This window comes from Oncorhynchus gorbuscha, unplaced genomic scaffold (assembly GCF_021184085.1).
Source record: "Oncorhynchus gorbuscha isolate QuinsamMale2020 ecotype Even-year unplaced genomic scaffold, OgorEven_v1.0 Un_scaffold_2537, whole genome shotgun sequence".
In the NCBI taxonomy this organism is placed as follows: domain Eukaryota; kingdom Metazoa; phylum Chordata; class Actinopteri; order Salmoniformes; family Salmonidae; genus Oncorhynchus; species Oncorhynchus gorbuscha.
The window spans coordinates 5601-21958 of record NW_025747024.1 but is presented as its reverse complement, the minus strand read 5'-3'; the positions used below and the strand labels follow the sequence as shown (position 1 = coordinate 21958).

Below are 16358 nucleotides of genomic sequence, written 5' to 3'. Positions count from 1 at the left end.
TCTGGCCCCAAAATTATAATTTCAGTATGTATCCCTATGATTAAAAAGGTAGTCAAATAATTCTTATAGCATTACTCTTATAGAATTTCCACATTGGTGAGGATATTGGACATTTTATTAAAATTTTATTGGATAACACCTTGTTTTTAACCAGGACAGAATAATTTATAACTTCCTTTTTCTGACATAATATAGGCACAGCAGATCCCCTTAATCTATTGGACACTTAAATGTGCATTTAGAGGTCATGTAATTCAATACTCATCTTTAAAACAAAAGCAATTTAGGTCAAAAGAACTCATATTACCAAAGGAAATAGAGGGACAAACAGTACAGATAGCAATAAAAACTGTACCATAGAGGCACAGAATATGTTAAGAGGAAAAACTAAAATAAATGGAGGAACTTATTCAAGAAAGATCAAGTGTAATATTTGACAAAAAATACAGTGAACTGGATGGAATATGGGAAAAATGCGCCACATTTTTTCATCTCAACCTAATTTAATGAAACTTACAAATGACGGAGTCCCCATGATTCATCAAACAATATTTTGGAAGAGGGAGCAAAGTTGTCATGCCTGCTCCCGCTCTCCTCTCTGGCACTCAAGGGCGCCAGGTTGCGCACACCTTCATTACGCACACCTGTAACCATCATTACGCGCATCAGCGCTCATTGGACTCACCTGCACTCCTTCACTTTATTGATTGCCTTCCCTATTTTTGTCTGCTCCACCATTTGTTCCCTGTGTCAGCATTATTGTCATTATGTGTTCATGTCCAGACGCTGTCCTGTTCCATGTCCGTTGATATTAAATGTTCACTCCCTGTACCTGCTTCTCGTCTCTACCAGCGCGATCCTTACAAAAGTACTCGTTTCAGTCTCCTCCATCCAACTTCTTGATGCAATTAAAGCCTTTGTGTCCGGGAAAACTCCAGGGCTGGATGGCATAACAGTTGAGGTACACCAAACCTTTTTTTGATGTACTCAGAGGACCGTTATTTGCATGTTTTAACCACTCCTATAAAAATGGTAGATTATCAGATACTCAACTTACTTAAACAGGATCCAAATGGTAAATATAAAATCCAGTAAAAAATTGGAGGCCCCTAACACTTCAGTGTTGTGATGTAAAGATTCTAGAAAAATTCATAGTGCATAGAATTATGAAGTTGAGCCTCCCAGGTGGCGCAGTGGCCTAAGGCACTGCTAGCTGTGCCACCAGAGATTCTAGGTTTGAGCCCAGGCTCTGTCGCAGTCGGCCGCGAACGGGAGGCTCATGGGGCGGCACACAATTGGCACAGCGTCGTCTGGGTTGGGGAGGGTTTGTCCGGCAGGGATATCCTTGTCTCATTGCGCACTAGCGACTCCTGTGTCATGCCTGTTGCAGTGCACACTGACCAGGTCTCCAGGTGTACCGTGTTTCCTCCGACACATTGTTGCGGCTTCCAGGTTGGATGTGCATTGTGTCAAGAAGCAGTGTGGCTTGGTTGGGTTGTTTTTCGGAGGACACATGGCTCTCGACCTTCGCCTCTCCCGAGTCCGTACGGGAATTGCAGCGATGAGACAAGACAGTAACTACCAATTGGGGAGAAAAAAGGGGTAAAATAAATAAATAAAATAATGATGAAGTTGTTGGATGTTATTCTTATTATGAAGTTGTTGGTATTCATAACCGATTTTGAAAAGTATTGATAAAGTATGCCTGGAATATTTACATTTTGTTAAATCTCTTATACACTGGGTTCAAGTTATGTATAGTAAGTCTAGGTGTAAAATAGTAAATAATGGCTACTTTTCAGAAAGTATTAAACTGTCAAGAGTAAAACAAGGTTGTACACTATTGGCATATCTATTTATTATGGCCATAGAAATGTTATCTATTCAAATCTGATCCAACAATAATATCAAGGGCTTAGAAATCCAGGGTTTAAAAAGCCGCCCCTGTACCCGGACTTTGAACTACTCCCCTCTGGGCGCAGGTATAGGGCACCCGTCAGCAGGAAAAACACAACTAGACAATTTGTGCCAGGTGTGATATCCCTCCTCAATAGCTTGGGCTAATGTTCCTATGGACTCAGTAAGGCCAGCAGGCCAGTGTTCCTATTGACTCAGTAAGGCCAGCAGGCTAGTGTTCCTATTGACTCAGTAAGGCCAGCAGGCCAGTGTTCCTATTGACTCAGTAAGGCCAGCAGGCCAGTGTTCCTATTGACTCAGTAAGGCCAGCAGGCCAGTGTTCCTATTGACTCAGTAAGGCCAGCAGGCCAGTGTTCCTATTGACTCAGTAAGGCCAGCAGGCTAGTGTTCCTATTGACTCAGTAAGGCCAGCAGGCCAGTGTTCCTATTGACTCAGTAAGGCCAGCAGGCTAGTCTTTTTCCCAAAAATGTTTTATTGGTATGTAACGGTTATGAAAGTTGTATTGTCAATTTTGTTTAGTATTTAAACACCACTTTAAACATGCACATGACATTGCAACAAATTTTCCCGATTTGGGTCAATAAAGTCAGTAAGTATTGTACGATGATGATTCATGTTCATTTAAATTCACTATTTGGATCCCTCCACATCCTCATAGATGATCTAGATCAGTGGTAACAAGTGTTTTCTGGGTCAAGATCACTTTCGCAGTCAAAAGGCAAGCTGAGATCTACTGCTCAGATTATTATTTTACATTAACCCACACAAACAGTTGTAGGAATGATGTTTGGGCAGTAGGCCTTAGACATATCACAGAATACTGGCTGTATGATTGGCCTGCCAATATTGTTAATCAGACCATATTATATTTCAAAACTCGAGCTTTGATAACAAAATAGATCCGTTGGTTTAGCACTTGTGAGGCACTGTGGAGCATGAATTGAAATAATTCGCTTTTTTTTATTTTACTGGACTGATGGTACCTGCATCTGACCGTCAACGAGGTCAAATCACAACGTGGGTGATCTTCAGGTCGAAAAGTTGGAGCTCTTGAAAGATGCCGAGTTTCTGACGTGGAATTCCGAGTTCGATGACCGTTCAAAACGATCCTTCCTTTCCTCCGGTGAGACTGACCAGAGAGAAGGGACACCGTCTTCCACCAAATGGCGAAACCCGAGTCGCACCGCATCTGCCTCATGCACAAATTCATGTTTTTCCTATGACCAGAGAAAGTTAAATATTCCTTAATATTAAAATCGTCACGACGAGCTGCTAATAATAAAATGCAGGGCTATCGATACTTGGCCACTCATTCATTGCAGCTGCAGCCCGAGCGGAAGTACGGAGAAGCACGTTTTGTAACAGTGTTGAATATAAACTTAAACATGAACTCACTCAAAAACTGCAGATCTTTGCTGTATTCGTTGACAGGTCTCTCTATGGTCATGGTTTTAAAGGTTATTAAATCTTACGTAGGTTAGTAGCCTTTAAACTTGGCTGTGGCCAGGGTCATGGAAGCTCTGTAGCCACGGTGATTTGAGCTATCCGATTGGGCAGCGCAGTAGATGCACTTGATTTAGTCACAGATTTGCCGGTCCGCCGGGTAGGCGGAGTTTGTCTCATGGGAACATTTCGCTTTCCCGGTGCGCAGGGCTTTTGAAACAAGTGATGAATTGCAATATTTACCTGGAGCCAACTCTGCAAATAGCTGCTGGGTGATTTAAAAGTCATAGTCAGTCGATCAATATAGTAATTCTCTCAGCAAAAATGTGTATCTTTAATTTACTATCTGTAGAAACTATGAGATTAGAAAGGTTCAGAACTTTTGTGAAACAGCCTGTGGCAAATAAAACTGTATGGTTTTCCGAGATAGATGGAGGGATAGCTGAAGGATGGGACTAAAACGAACAAAAGACAACTATTGTAAAATATACTGTGTCTGTAAAATGCATATACAGTGCCTTCCGAAAGTTCAGACCCCTTCACTTTTCCACATTTTGTTACATACCAGCTTTATTCTAAAATTGATCAAATTGCTTGATACCCCATTATCACAAAGCAAAAGCAGGTTTTTAGACATTTTTGTTAATGTATGATTATTATTATTATTTTTAAATCACACAAGTATTCAGACCCTTTACTCAGTACTTTGTTGAAACACCTTTGGCAGTGATTACAGCATCAAGTCTTCTATGGTATGACTCTACAAGCTTGGTACACCTGTATGTGGGGAGTTTCTCCCATTCTTCTCTGCAGATCCTCTCAAGCTCTGTCAGGTTGGATGGGGAGAGTTGCTGCACAGCTATTTTCAGGACTCTCCAGAGATGTTCGATCGGGTTCAAGTCCGGGGTCTAGCTGGGCCACTCAAGGACATTCAGAGACCACTCCTGCACTGTCTTGGCTGTGTGCTTAGGGTCGTTGTCCTGTTGGAAGGTGAACCTTCGCCCCAGTCTGAGATCCTATGTGCTCTGGAGTAGGTTTTCATCAAGGATCACTCTGTACTTTGCTCTGTTCCTCTTTGCCTCGATCCTGACTAGTCTCCCAGTCCCTGCAGTTGAAAAACATCCCCACAGCATGTTGCTGCAACCACCATGCTTCACCGTAGGGATGGTGCCAGGTTTCCTCCAGACGTGGCGCATGGCATTTAGGCCAAAGATTCTTGTTCCTTATGTTCTGAGAGTCTTTAAGTGCATGTTGGAAAACTCCAAGCGGGCTGTCATGTGTATTTTACTGAGGAGTGGCTTCCATCCCGGCCACTCTACCAAAGGCCTAATTGGTGGAGTGCTGCAGAGATGGTTATCCTTCTGGAAGGTTCTCCCATCTCCACAGAGGGACTATAGAGCTCTGTCAGATTGACCATCAGGTTCTTGGTCACCTCCCTGACCAAGGTCCTTCTCCCCCGATTGCTCAGTTTGGCCAGGCGCCAACTCTAGGAAGAGATGGCGGTTCTAAATATCTTCCATGTAAGAATGATGGAGGCCACTGTGTTCTTGGGGACCTTCAATGCTGCAGACATTTTTTGGTATTCTTCCCCAGATCTGTGCTTTGACACAATCCTGTCTCGGCGCTCAACAGACAATACCTTCGACCTCAGGGCTTGGTTTTGGCTCTGACATGAACTGTCAACTGTGTGCCTTTCCAAATCATGCCCAATCAATTGAATTTACCACAGGTGGACTCCAATGAAGTTGTAGAAACATCTCAAGGATGATCAATGCAAACAGGATGCACCTGAGCTCTGAGCTCAATTTCAAGCTGTTTTTTTGCTTTTAATACATTTGGAAAATGTTCTAAAAATCTAATTTGTCATTATGAGGTATTGTGTGTAGATTGCTGAGGATTTTTTTTATTGAATCCATTTTAGAATAAGGCTATAACAAAACACAATTTGGAAAAACACCAGTCTCAACGTCAACAGCGAAGAGGCGACTCCGGGATGCTGGCCTTCTAGGCAGAGCTCCTCTGTCCAGTGTCTGTGTTCTTTTGCCCATCTTAATCTTCTATTTTCATTGGCCAGTCTGAGATATGGCTTTTTCTTTGCAACTCTGCCTAGAAGGCCAGCAACATGGAGTCACCTCTTCATTGTTGACGTTAAGACTGGTGTTTTGCGGCTACTATTTAATGAAGCTGCCAGTTGAAGACTTGTGAGGTGTCTGTTTCTCAAACTAGACACTCTAATGTACTTGTCCTTTCGCTCAGTTATGCATTGGGGTCTCCACTCCTCTTTCTATTCTGGTTAGAGCCAGTTTGCGCTGTTCTGTGAAGGAGTAGTACACAGCATTGTACGAGATATTCAGTCTCTTGGCAATTTCTCACATGGAATAGCCTTCATTTCTCAGAACAATAATAGACTGACGAGTTTCAGAAGAAAGTTATTTGTTTCTGGCCATTTTGAGCCTGTAATCAAACCCTCAAATGCTGATGCTTCAGATACTTAACTAGTCTAAAGAAGGCCAGTTGTATTGCTTCTTTAAACAGAACAACAGATTTCAGCTGTGCTAACATAATTGCAAAAGGGTTTTCTAATGAACAATTAGCCTTTTAAAATGATAAACTTGGATTAGCTACCACAACGTGCCATTGGAACACAGGAGTGATGGTTGCTGATAATGGGCCTCTGTACACCTATGTAGATTTTCCATAATACAATTATCCGTTTCCAGCTACAATAGACATTTACAACATTAACAATGTCTACACTGTATTTCTGATCAATCTGATGTTATTTTAATGGACAAAAAAATGTGATTTTCTTTCAAAAACAAGGACATTTCTAAGTGACCCAAAACTTTTTAACGGTAGTGTATATATTTACAAAAAATATATATGGGGGGATTGGAAATTATGCAGACAATTCCATTGATGGAAGCCACAATCTGTCTGCAATATTAAAGCTGATCTAACCCCCCCCCCCCCACCCCCCAGCCTCTGAGCAGCAGGGAGACGCAGGAGAGAAAACATCTTCTCTGGGTTAAATTGCCATCATCTGCATGGTAATTAGAATGTAAGCTAACGAGCAAAGACTCTCGGTCAGCTCCGAGACGAAAGGTGGCGAGACATGAAGGGTGAGGAGGGGTGAGGAGAGCAAAGTCAGCTGACAGGGTATGGGACACCTAAAACGGTTCTGTCTGCCAGTTGGATCATGTGCATTGAGATCTCACTTCGACTTGGCCTGATGGAACTGTACTGAACAAGCAGTTCTAGAGCTCACCCATAGAGCTAGCATCTAACCCCATTTCTAAAGGCTAACTGTTAAGAGATGCTAATCTTAGATGACATCTTACTTACACAATCACTTATTACTTTGATGTCACTAAAGTAAGAAATAAGAAATTACATGGTAATGGTAACTGGCAACTCTTATCCAGGTTTCCCCAACTGGCAAGCCTGTGCGAATTTGGCCAATTTTCTGAGTAAAAAAAAGTATGTTTATTTAAATTAAATGTGTATTATTTATAATTTTTGTTGTTGGACATATAATACTGTACAAACACTAGGAAATCAGCTCCAAGTGATTTTAATTTCAGAAATCTCTTCCAAGTATTCCCAAGCAGAGGCATGTGATCGTATACAAATGTAAGCAAGGTTTGAAATTATGTTTTAGTCAAATATTAATTCTGTTAGGGCTTCTTGCAGTTAATTTGCAAATGATTTATTATTATGTTCCGAACCCACGACCATCCACTCAAGAAAAAAAAACATTGCCCATGGCTGAATTTATTTGACGATCCCTGTTCTAGTCTATTTTAAACACAGACGGAGGAGTCAAAAAAACTCTTGTTTCTCTTCCATTAGGGCTACCTGTCATCCCCATTACCTTTTCCTGATATGAAGAGACTGGATGGGCAGACGTGCTATGGTATGAGCATATTTGCTAGCAAAACCAAGGACTGCTAGTGTGAATTCCTCAGGGTCCTGTTAGATTCAGCCTCTCCTCTCCTCAATGAGACACACATAATGGGCACTAACCAGATCGTTTCCATCTGTTCTGTCCTCTTAGAAAACTGTTGGAGTAGAAAAGGATGATTTGCCACGGTAGAGTGTTGGTTACCACAGCTTCAGTATTTCTCTCATAGACCTACAATACAGTAAATGCCAGAAAAGTATTCTCTGGTGAGCATGTTTGGTAGGCCAAGTGATAGTCCATTAAGACTGAAGTGAGAGGGCCGTCCAGAGGATCCATCCTCTTTATCTAGGCAGAGATTTTGATGGGTGGAACCAATAAAGGACTCTTGGGATGATGTGTCAGATCTCACTACATCTCTGCATGACAATGTAGACACACACATACACACACTCATCAACTGTCAGATAGAATCTACTATAAGACATGTTCTCTCAGGTCAGCCCGCTGCTCCGCACACGCCACTGGCTTCCAGTCGAAGCTCGCATCCCCTACAAGACCATGGTGCTCACCTACAGACTAGCAAGAGGAACTGCCCCTCCCTACCTTCAGGCTGTGCTCAAACTCTACAACCCAACAGAAGCACTTCTGCCACCTCAGGTTTCTTGGCCCTCCCGCCCCTACCGGGGAGCAGCTCCCGCTCAGCCCAGTCCAAGCTCTTCTCTGTCCTGGCACCCCAATGGTGGAACCAGCTTCCCCATGAAGCTAGGACAGCAGAGTCCCTGCCCATCTTTCGAAAACATTTGAAACCCTACCTCTTCAAACATTATCTTAAATAATCATCCCCCTCACCTCGACCCCGCCCCCCCCAATAAAAAAAAAAAAATATATATATATAAATATATATCCAGCACTTGACGCCCCCCCTTCTAGCTCTGACTCTACTCATAGCTACGTTATTGAGAAGCCTCAGACCTACTTCTAAGATGTCCTTCAATGAACCAAACTCAAGTGTGTGTGCACGTGCTTGCTTGCATGAGTGTGACGATCTGCGTGTGGACCAGGGGCCACAGCAACTGCAAATGCAAACAGCCTTGGGGTAAAAGCCCACAGTATCCTACTGGATAGAATGTATTAATATATAAATAATTGCAGCTGTCTTTTTAAAGTTCACTTGTTTTTCTGTAATAATTCAGTTGACGTGCACACACACACACACACACACACACACACACACACACACACACACACACACACACACACACACACACACACGTGTTTTTGAGATAACATTAAATCAAAAGCCAGCTTCAGAATGACGTCACTCCAGCTGAATGTAAACTCCATGGGGTCTGGCTCCCTGCAGGGATTCAGCTCTGCCTCCGTGTAAAAGCAGAGTTTCCCAACCCTGGTCCTCCACTACCCCCAACAGTACACATTTCTATTGTAACCCTGGACAAGCACACCTGATTATACTTGTCAACTAAGCCCAAGATTTTGTCATCAAGCCCAAGATGAATTGAATGAGATGTGTTTGTCAAAGGGCAACAGCAAAAGGGTGTACTGTTGGAGTTGGAAAACACTGGTGTAGAGCATACTGTCATCCTGAGGGCGCAGTGGTCTAAGGCACTGCACCTCAGTGCTAGAGGCGTCACTACAGACCCTGGTTCGGTCCCGGGCTGTATCACAACTGGCCGTGATCGGGAATCCCATAGGGCGGCGCACAATTGGCCCAGTGTCGTCCGGGTTAGGGCAAGGTTTGGCCAGTGTAGGCCGTCATTGTAAAATAAGAATTTGTTCTTAACTGACTTACCTAGTTTAATCAGAAAAATTAAAATGCCTCAGCGTGATAACACTGGTGTAGAGGATCCTGTCATTACCTCAGCGTGATAACACTGGTGTAGAGGATCCTGTCATTACCTCAGCGTGATAACACTGGTGTAGAGGATCCTGTCGTTACCACAGCGTGATAACACTAGTGTAGAGGATCCTGTCGTTACCTCAGCGTGATAACACTAGTGTAGAGGATCCTGTCGTTACCTCAGCGTGATAACACTGGTGTAGAGGATCCTGTCATTACCTCAGCGTGATAACACTGGTGTAGAGGATCCTGTCATTACCACAGCGTGATAACACTGGTGTAGAGGATCCTGTCATTACCTCAGCGTGATAACACTGGTGTAGAGGATCCTGTCATTACCTCAGCGTGATAACACTGGTGTAGAGGATCCTGTCGTTACCACAGCGTGATAACACTAGTGTAGAGGATCCTGTCGTTACCTCAGCGTGATAACACTAGTGTAGAGGATCCTGTCGTTACCTCAGCGTGATAACACTGGTGTAGAGGATCCTGTCATTACCTCAGCGTGATAACACTGGTGTAGAGGATCCTGTCATTACCACAGCGTGATAACACTGGTGTAGAGGATCCTGTCATTACCTCAGCGTGATAACACTGGTGTAGAGGATCCTGTCATTACCTCAGCGTGATAACACTGGTGTAGAGGATCCTGTCATTACCTCAGCGTGATAACACTGGTGTAGAGGATCCTGTCATTACCTCAGCGTGATAACACTGGTGTAGAGGATCCTGTCGTTACCTCAGCGTGATAACACTGTTGTAGAGGATCCTGTCGTTACCTCAGCGTGATAACACTGGTGTAGAGGATCCTGTCGTTACCTCAGCGTGATAACACTGGTGTAGAGGATCCTGTCATTACCTCAGCGTGATATCAACTGCTGCCCATTCATCATCCACCCTCACAAAAAAAAGAAAACACATTTTTTTCAAGATCACTCACAACACCTTTCTAGTAGAGCCCACTGGATACTGACACTGCATCATCACAATGTCATTTCTACAAATACTAGGTCTAACCACTGACACTCGGGACAAAGTTCCAACACGGTGTAAAACAGCTCTGAGATCTGTGACGGTATCACTGTACTGTAAATGCTGCTGTCACAGCAGAGACCCACAGGGCCATCATACAGTAGTACTTCATACATTATGCAGCATTCTAAGAAAAGGGGTCAATCATCAACAAGCACCAACTGAAAAATCCCGGACGAGGCGTGAAAGTGGCCAAACAAAGTTCCCTCTTTGGTCTGTGTGGATACTGTTGGCCTCTAAGCAGGGGACTGGCTCCTAATGCAGAGAGCTGAGACAAAGGATGACTGACTACTTTAATTAGGAAAGAGGGGACCCCTGGGAAGATGAGTGAGGAGGATAGTGCCAACTACTAGCCCTGGAGGACTGGCTCTGACCCAAATACACTGGCCAACAAGCAAAGGTAAAGGACTGACTGGTGCACTGTCAGTGCTGTTGGGAAAAGGGATCAAATGCCTCTAGACTAGAGTCAACAACAAAATGACAGAGGTACTATAGGTGGGAGGTGTCATGAATATGCCTGCCCACTGGTTACGTGTTTGGCCCCTGTCAGTTAAGGTTAGGTCAGGTTTTGGCTGTGGTCTGATGCAGTGAAATGAGGCTTGACCCAGGTCAAATCTTGGTTAATGCACTTTAAAGCTGTTGTGGTCTTTTATTGTGTAGATTGAGGTGGTTTTCAGCTAAGGCCGCTATTGTCTGTTGTCTGAAACAAGGAAGCAGGTTTGGCCTGTGTTGTTCAGTGCCAGGTGCTCCATGTTTTACGCCCACTGAATCTCTCACACTGACAGCTCCACAACATTGGTACCCTTCCATCCACATTACCATCTCTTTTCTATCCACCATCTCTGTGGTTCTTTGTCTCTCTTTATTGTCTCTCATCTTCATTCAATTGGCCTTTCTGGCTTTTTCAAATGAAACCCACTGACCTTTATCACCCTCACAGCCTCTAAAACGTTGCTCTTTCCCATGTTCTGTTTTCTCACTCTCTCGCCAATCGTTTCTCCGACTCTGTTTGTTTCCATTACATCTTTACTCAATCTCCATTTACGTCTGTCCATACACAGCTACACAGCTTTCTCCACAAGCCTGAGCTCTCCTCCCCGGCTGACCACACACACACACACCTTTCTGTGACAGGCTCTGAAATGGAGGGAGGGCGCTCCACGTGGCTCACCAATCTGTTCATCATGTCTGTCATAAAGCAGAGACGCATTGGAGATGCTTTGACTCACCAACATTCAGACAAACTATGAATGGTAATATACAGATCCAGCCACCCCCCCACACACACACACACACACAGGATTAACCACATGGTCTTACCGTGAAGCAGGGGATGCCTGTAACCAGTGAGTAGACCAGCAGTGGGGGTATCTTGCTGGTGTCATCCGGGCCGGGGTAGGGCTTGGAGAACGTCTTGTCGTAGCAGAAGAAGCCCTGGATGTGCACGGGGAACGTGTCTGTGTACTCAAAGTAGTACGCCAGGAGAACCGTCCCTGCCATGATCACCAGCTGGAAATAGAACATGATCTCCGCGTTAGGCAAGAAGAGGAGGAGGAGGTGGCGGAGGAGAGGAAGGAGGGAGAGTCAAGTCCCGGTTCCCCTCATCCACAGAGAGAGGCATAGGAGTGATGGGAGCGAGAGAGAGGTCCGGTGAAGAGATCAATAGAGGGAGAGAGCACCTACTGTAAGCCTGACCAGTGCAGCGGGAGACAGAGGAGTGTGTGTGAGAGAGAGAGAGAGAGAGAGAGAGAGAGAGAGAGAGAGCGCGAGAGAGAGAGAGAGAGAGAGAGAGAGAGAGAGAGAGAGAGAGAGAGAGAGAAGGGAGCAATTACAGGGGAGAGGAGGAAGATGGAATAAAGACAGGAAAAATAGAATTCTACTACAACATGAAGAGAGAAAACAAAGAATATCAGAGAGCGAAAGAGAGACTGGGAGTGAGGAGGGTGAAAACAGTGTGAGGTAGAGGGAGAACTGCTTGCATTGGTATCGGTGCCGGCGCGCCTGAGTCTACTACGGAGGAGAAGTGGGTGTATTTTTGGATGCTGTGTGTGAAGAGTAGTGTGAATGTGATCATAAGCATCCTCCAAACCAGTTATATGAGCTGACATCCCCTGTGACTGATTGATGTCTGACTCCAGGGTTTTTCTTATATAGGCAGATCCATGGATATCAGAGATAATAATACACTACTGAGATATCAACTCAAATGCAAGTCGTCCTACAGTTTTAAAAAAATATATGAAAATGGTGTCTACATGTTATATTTTCCCCCATATTGAATAGACCAAAATATACTTTTCCATTACCTTTTGTATCTCATGGAATGTACACTGTATGGTGGAATGGAGCTGCATCTGACTAAACTCAAATACACAAAACAAATCCTAGCTGAATGGCCTCGTTTATCAGGGAAGTGAAGGGATAGTAATAGCCCCTTTCCTTCCACTTAGCTAGGGACATGGTGCTGGGTGAGGGGACATGTTTCAGCTTCACACTCCCTTAGGATATTATCTGTGCTCCATCGCCCTATGACCATAGACACTGCAACACACACACACACACACACACACACACACACACACACACACACACACACACACACACACACACACACACACACACTTATATATTTTTGGATTTGTTCAGAATCCTCTTCACTCTCTCCACCCTCCCTTGAGAGAGAGACATGTTATGCCATGTGCGGTTGTCATGGTGAAGAATGTAACGGTAGAGATGAGTTCACAATATTGTGTCATTTCATTTCCTCTCAACAGGATTTATGATTGCATAAAGCATGAAGGTATAGTATATTTAGGTTAGCGTGATCTTGTCCTCATTCAGAATGATTCAAGGGAGAACATTGTAAGAGTAATGAAGACCAGCAGCATCACTGAAATATACATAAGAACTAAACATAAACTCATATACTTTATAAATGCCGTTATATTAAATTATACTGTTTATTAACTGTATGTTCTATACTAACAATGAGTATCCGGAATAGGTTTATGTTTAAGTAACACATCTGCAGTAGTGTAGCCTATTCCAGATACAACATTATCTTATCAATAATGATACCCAAAGCCTCTGATTTATTACATCCCAAGCCAATGTTATTCTCTCATTGTGTATCTTTATCCCCAACAGCCTGGAGAGAAACAGAGATATGTTGAAGTAGGAGTGAGTCATATCATTTCCCCGTACTATTATTTTACATATGATCTGAGAGAGATCTGGGTTGGATTTGAATCATTACATTCTGAGAACTGTCCATCTCACAGTAATGCATTTGAAAGACATCTGAGAAAATGTATGGCATTGTGTTATTAGCAGTAAGACACAGTTCAATAAGACACAGACATTATAAGACAGAATAAGACATTATTCCCATTCAGGTGGCCTCTTGTCCAAATCCAGTTGTGGGTTTGTTGTTTTTTGTGCCAGTCTCACTTTCATCAGACTCGTTGGACCGGTGATGTTCAGACACATTATGTACACCCTGACACCTCCTCAACCTCCCTCTGCTGCTCTCTCTCTCTCTGTCTCTCTCTTCCTCCCTCTCTCACACTCAATCACTGTCTACAGTATCTCTCTCTCTCTCTCTCTCTCTCTCTCTCTCTCTCTCTCACACACACCAATCTGCTTGTATCTGACTGGTCCAGCTGTGCTGCTGTCAGAGCTCATGTCAACCAATCCCTGGTCAGTCATAATTCGTAACCTGTGATTGGATGGTCACAATGTGAAACATGGCAGTACTGTTTACAATGTGGGCCGGTCCCATTTAATATTAGCCAGTATGAAAAAAATCATTTAAAAAGGGGCAGAATAGTTAAAAAAATATAGACTTTATGAGGTCAAAATAACACTCTGAAATTGTGAAAATGATAATGCACTTACTGTGTAAGAGCTGTTGAAAAGAAATCATGGAATTTCAGCCTGTTCAGTTGGGATGGTGTTGTTTTTTTCAGAAAATGATGGCTCCGTTAGCCTGGAGGAAGAATTTGCACACTGCAGAGTGACAGGCACCTCTTCTCCTCTATCCTAAGATCATTAAGTGTTAATTGATGTGGACCTAGCTGAGGACCACCCGCAGAGCGCAGCGCCCAACTAGAACGCTCTTCCTTTATTCTTAGTCACACACTTCTGGGTCGTGGCCAGAGACTATCTAATGTGATGATGAATGTTCGAACAGTGTGTCCTCTTCATTAAGCATGTTTCAGAAGACTGAACAGTTTAAAAGATCTACATTTGAAACTATTCTGTTTCCGAGCCTAAGCAAGTGGACATTCGCTCAGGTATCCTGACTGTGGTTATACAGTTATACAACTATGTTCTCCTGATCAGGTGTTTTCCAGGGAGCTATTGTGCTCGCTAGTCCCACTTTAGTGTTGTTCTAGCGCTGTTATGTGTTGTTTTTGGTGGAATCGTTTCAAAATTACCTGCATCCCTCGCAGAGAGATACTTTTCTTGCTTGGGATCTTGCATTGTTAGCACTCAAACACAGGGGGACATAATTGTCATTACCTTCAATGACCACAGTTTGAGTAGCAGTCGTGACACCCACACTGCTGAACACAGTTACCCTGTCGTTCCCCTTTTCAACAAAGGCTGGCCTGTCATGCACATCCTCACAGCACCAGTATTCAAAATGACACAGACAGGAAGCAATTTAGCCTTTTTCTGAAAATACTGTTCCACCTTGCTTAAGTATGAAGTTAGGAATTTCACATTGTGTGTATATATTTTCCTTTCAACATGTCCCATGTCCCTGTCTTTCTTCATCTTCCTCATATCTTAACCTTTTACTTTCCCCTCTCTCAACCCCCTGATTCACCTCCTAAAATACTCTTTCTCCCCTCAGTCTCCCCTCAGGTTTCACTGTTCTCCACGTCTCCTCCCCTCGTATTTTCCCAGCTGTTCTCTAGCATAGAATGCTTTAACTGTGGTGAATATTTCATAGCTGTACATCTGTGTTCAGGACAGACCAGAAAGACATAAAGTTCTTGAAGACACCATTTAGACTACGCCAATAAACTCAGGGAATACTCCATCACTCTCACCCCAAGCTTCCAGATAAAACATGTATCATAGTCCTAACTCCACATCCTAATCCTAATCCTTGGGTGTAATCCCAAATCTTTTCTTTTGTCCCTTTCATTTAAAAAAATGATTGTAATCCATGTTCCCTATAATACTGACACAAGAACTCAGATCTCAGATCTCAAAACTGGATTGGTAAGGGCACGCTGTTGACACTGAATGTACAGAACATTAGGAACACCTTACTAATACTGCGTCGCACCTCCTTTTGCCCTCAGAAAGCGTTGATTCGTTGGGCCATGGACTCTACAAGATGTCAAAAGGGTTCCACAGGGATACTGGCCCATTTTGACACCAAGTTAGTTGTGCTTCCTACAGTTGGGTCAAATTGGCTGGATGTTATTTGGGTGGTGGCCCATTCTGGTACACACAATAATTGGTGAAGCGTGAAAAACCCAGCAGCACTGCAGTTCTTGACACACTCAAACTGGTACGCCTAGCACCTACTACCATACCCCGTTCAAAGGCACTTAAATATTTTGTCTTGCCAATTCACCCTTTGAATGACATACATACACAATCCATGAAGGCTTAAAAATCCTTCTTTAGCCTGTCTCCTCCCCTTCATGTAAACTGATTTAAAGTGGGTTTAACGAGTGGCATCGATAAGGGATCATAGCTTTCACCTGGATTAACCTTGTCAGTCTACAGTGTGTCATGGAAAGAACACATGTTCCTAATGTTTTGTACACTCAGTGTATCTCCCTAAAGAGTAGATAATATACTATTCCTGACCTGTGTGCCTGCCATTCATGTGTAAGCAGGCCTGTAAACAACCTATGTCATGTATGTTAAATGATGATTTGTGAATGTTATGGGGGATTACAGATGTAGGATCTTAATTTGAGCCAGTTTTCAGCAGCAGGAAAATAATCCTGCAGCAACAGAAAATGTGAATCATTATGTGGACATTTTTGTAGGGGTTGATACATTTTTCATTAGAGAAAATCAATTCTGACATTTTTAAGTGGAAATGACAAACTTTAGAAGCCTTTTTAAGACTCAAATACACTTTGCAAGTTTGCATTTCCTGCTGGGCAGAAAAATTCTCGGCATCAAAAGAATGAGGAAATTAAGATCCTACATCTGTAGAGATGCCGTTT

The 16358-nt window shown here is 43.3% G+C and overlaps 1 protein-coding gene across 1 annotated transcript; it reads right to left on the bottom strand.

Annotated features, from left to right (window-relative positions):
• Nucleotides 1-1116: 1116 nt before the first annotated feature.
• Nucleotides 1117-11957, bottom strand: LOC124026057 (phospholipid phosphatase-related protein type 5-like). The gene is made up of 2 exons (XM_046339232.1): nt 11476-11957; nt 1117-1578 (listed from the first exon to the last, which is right to left on the bottom strand). The coding sequence occupies exons 1-2, from the start codon at nt 11677-11679 to the stop codon at nt 1351-1353; spliced, it is 432 nt and encodes a 143-aa protein (XP_046195188.1). The 5' UTR covers nt 11680-11957; the 3' UTR covers nt 1117-1350.
• Nucleotides 11958-16358: the final 4401 nt, after the last annotated feature.

Bases quoted from the DNA above. Each gene is read 5' to 3' on its own strand.
- LOC124026057 (XM_046339232.1), bottom strand. From the start codon at position 11,679: ATGTTCTATTTCCAGCTGGTGATCATGGCAGGGACGGTTCTCCTGGCG. The intron at 1,579-11,475 runs GTAAGACCATGT...CCCAATTGGTAG, and splicing joins CAGGCATCCCCTGCTTCACG to TTACTGTCTTGTCTCATCGC.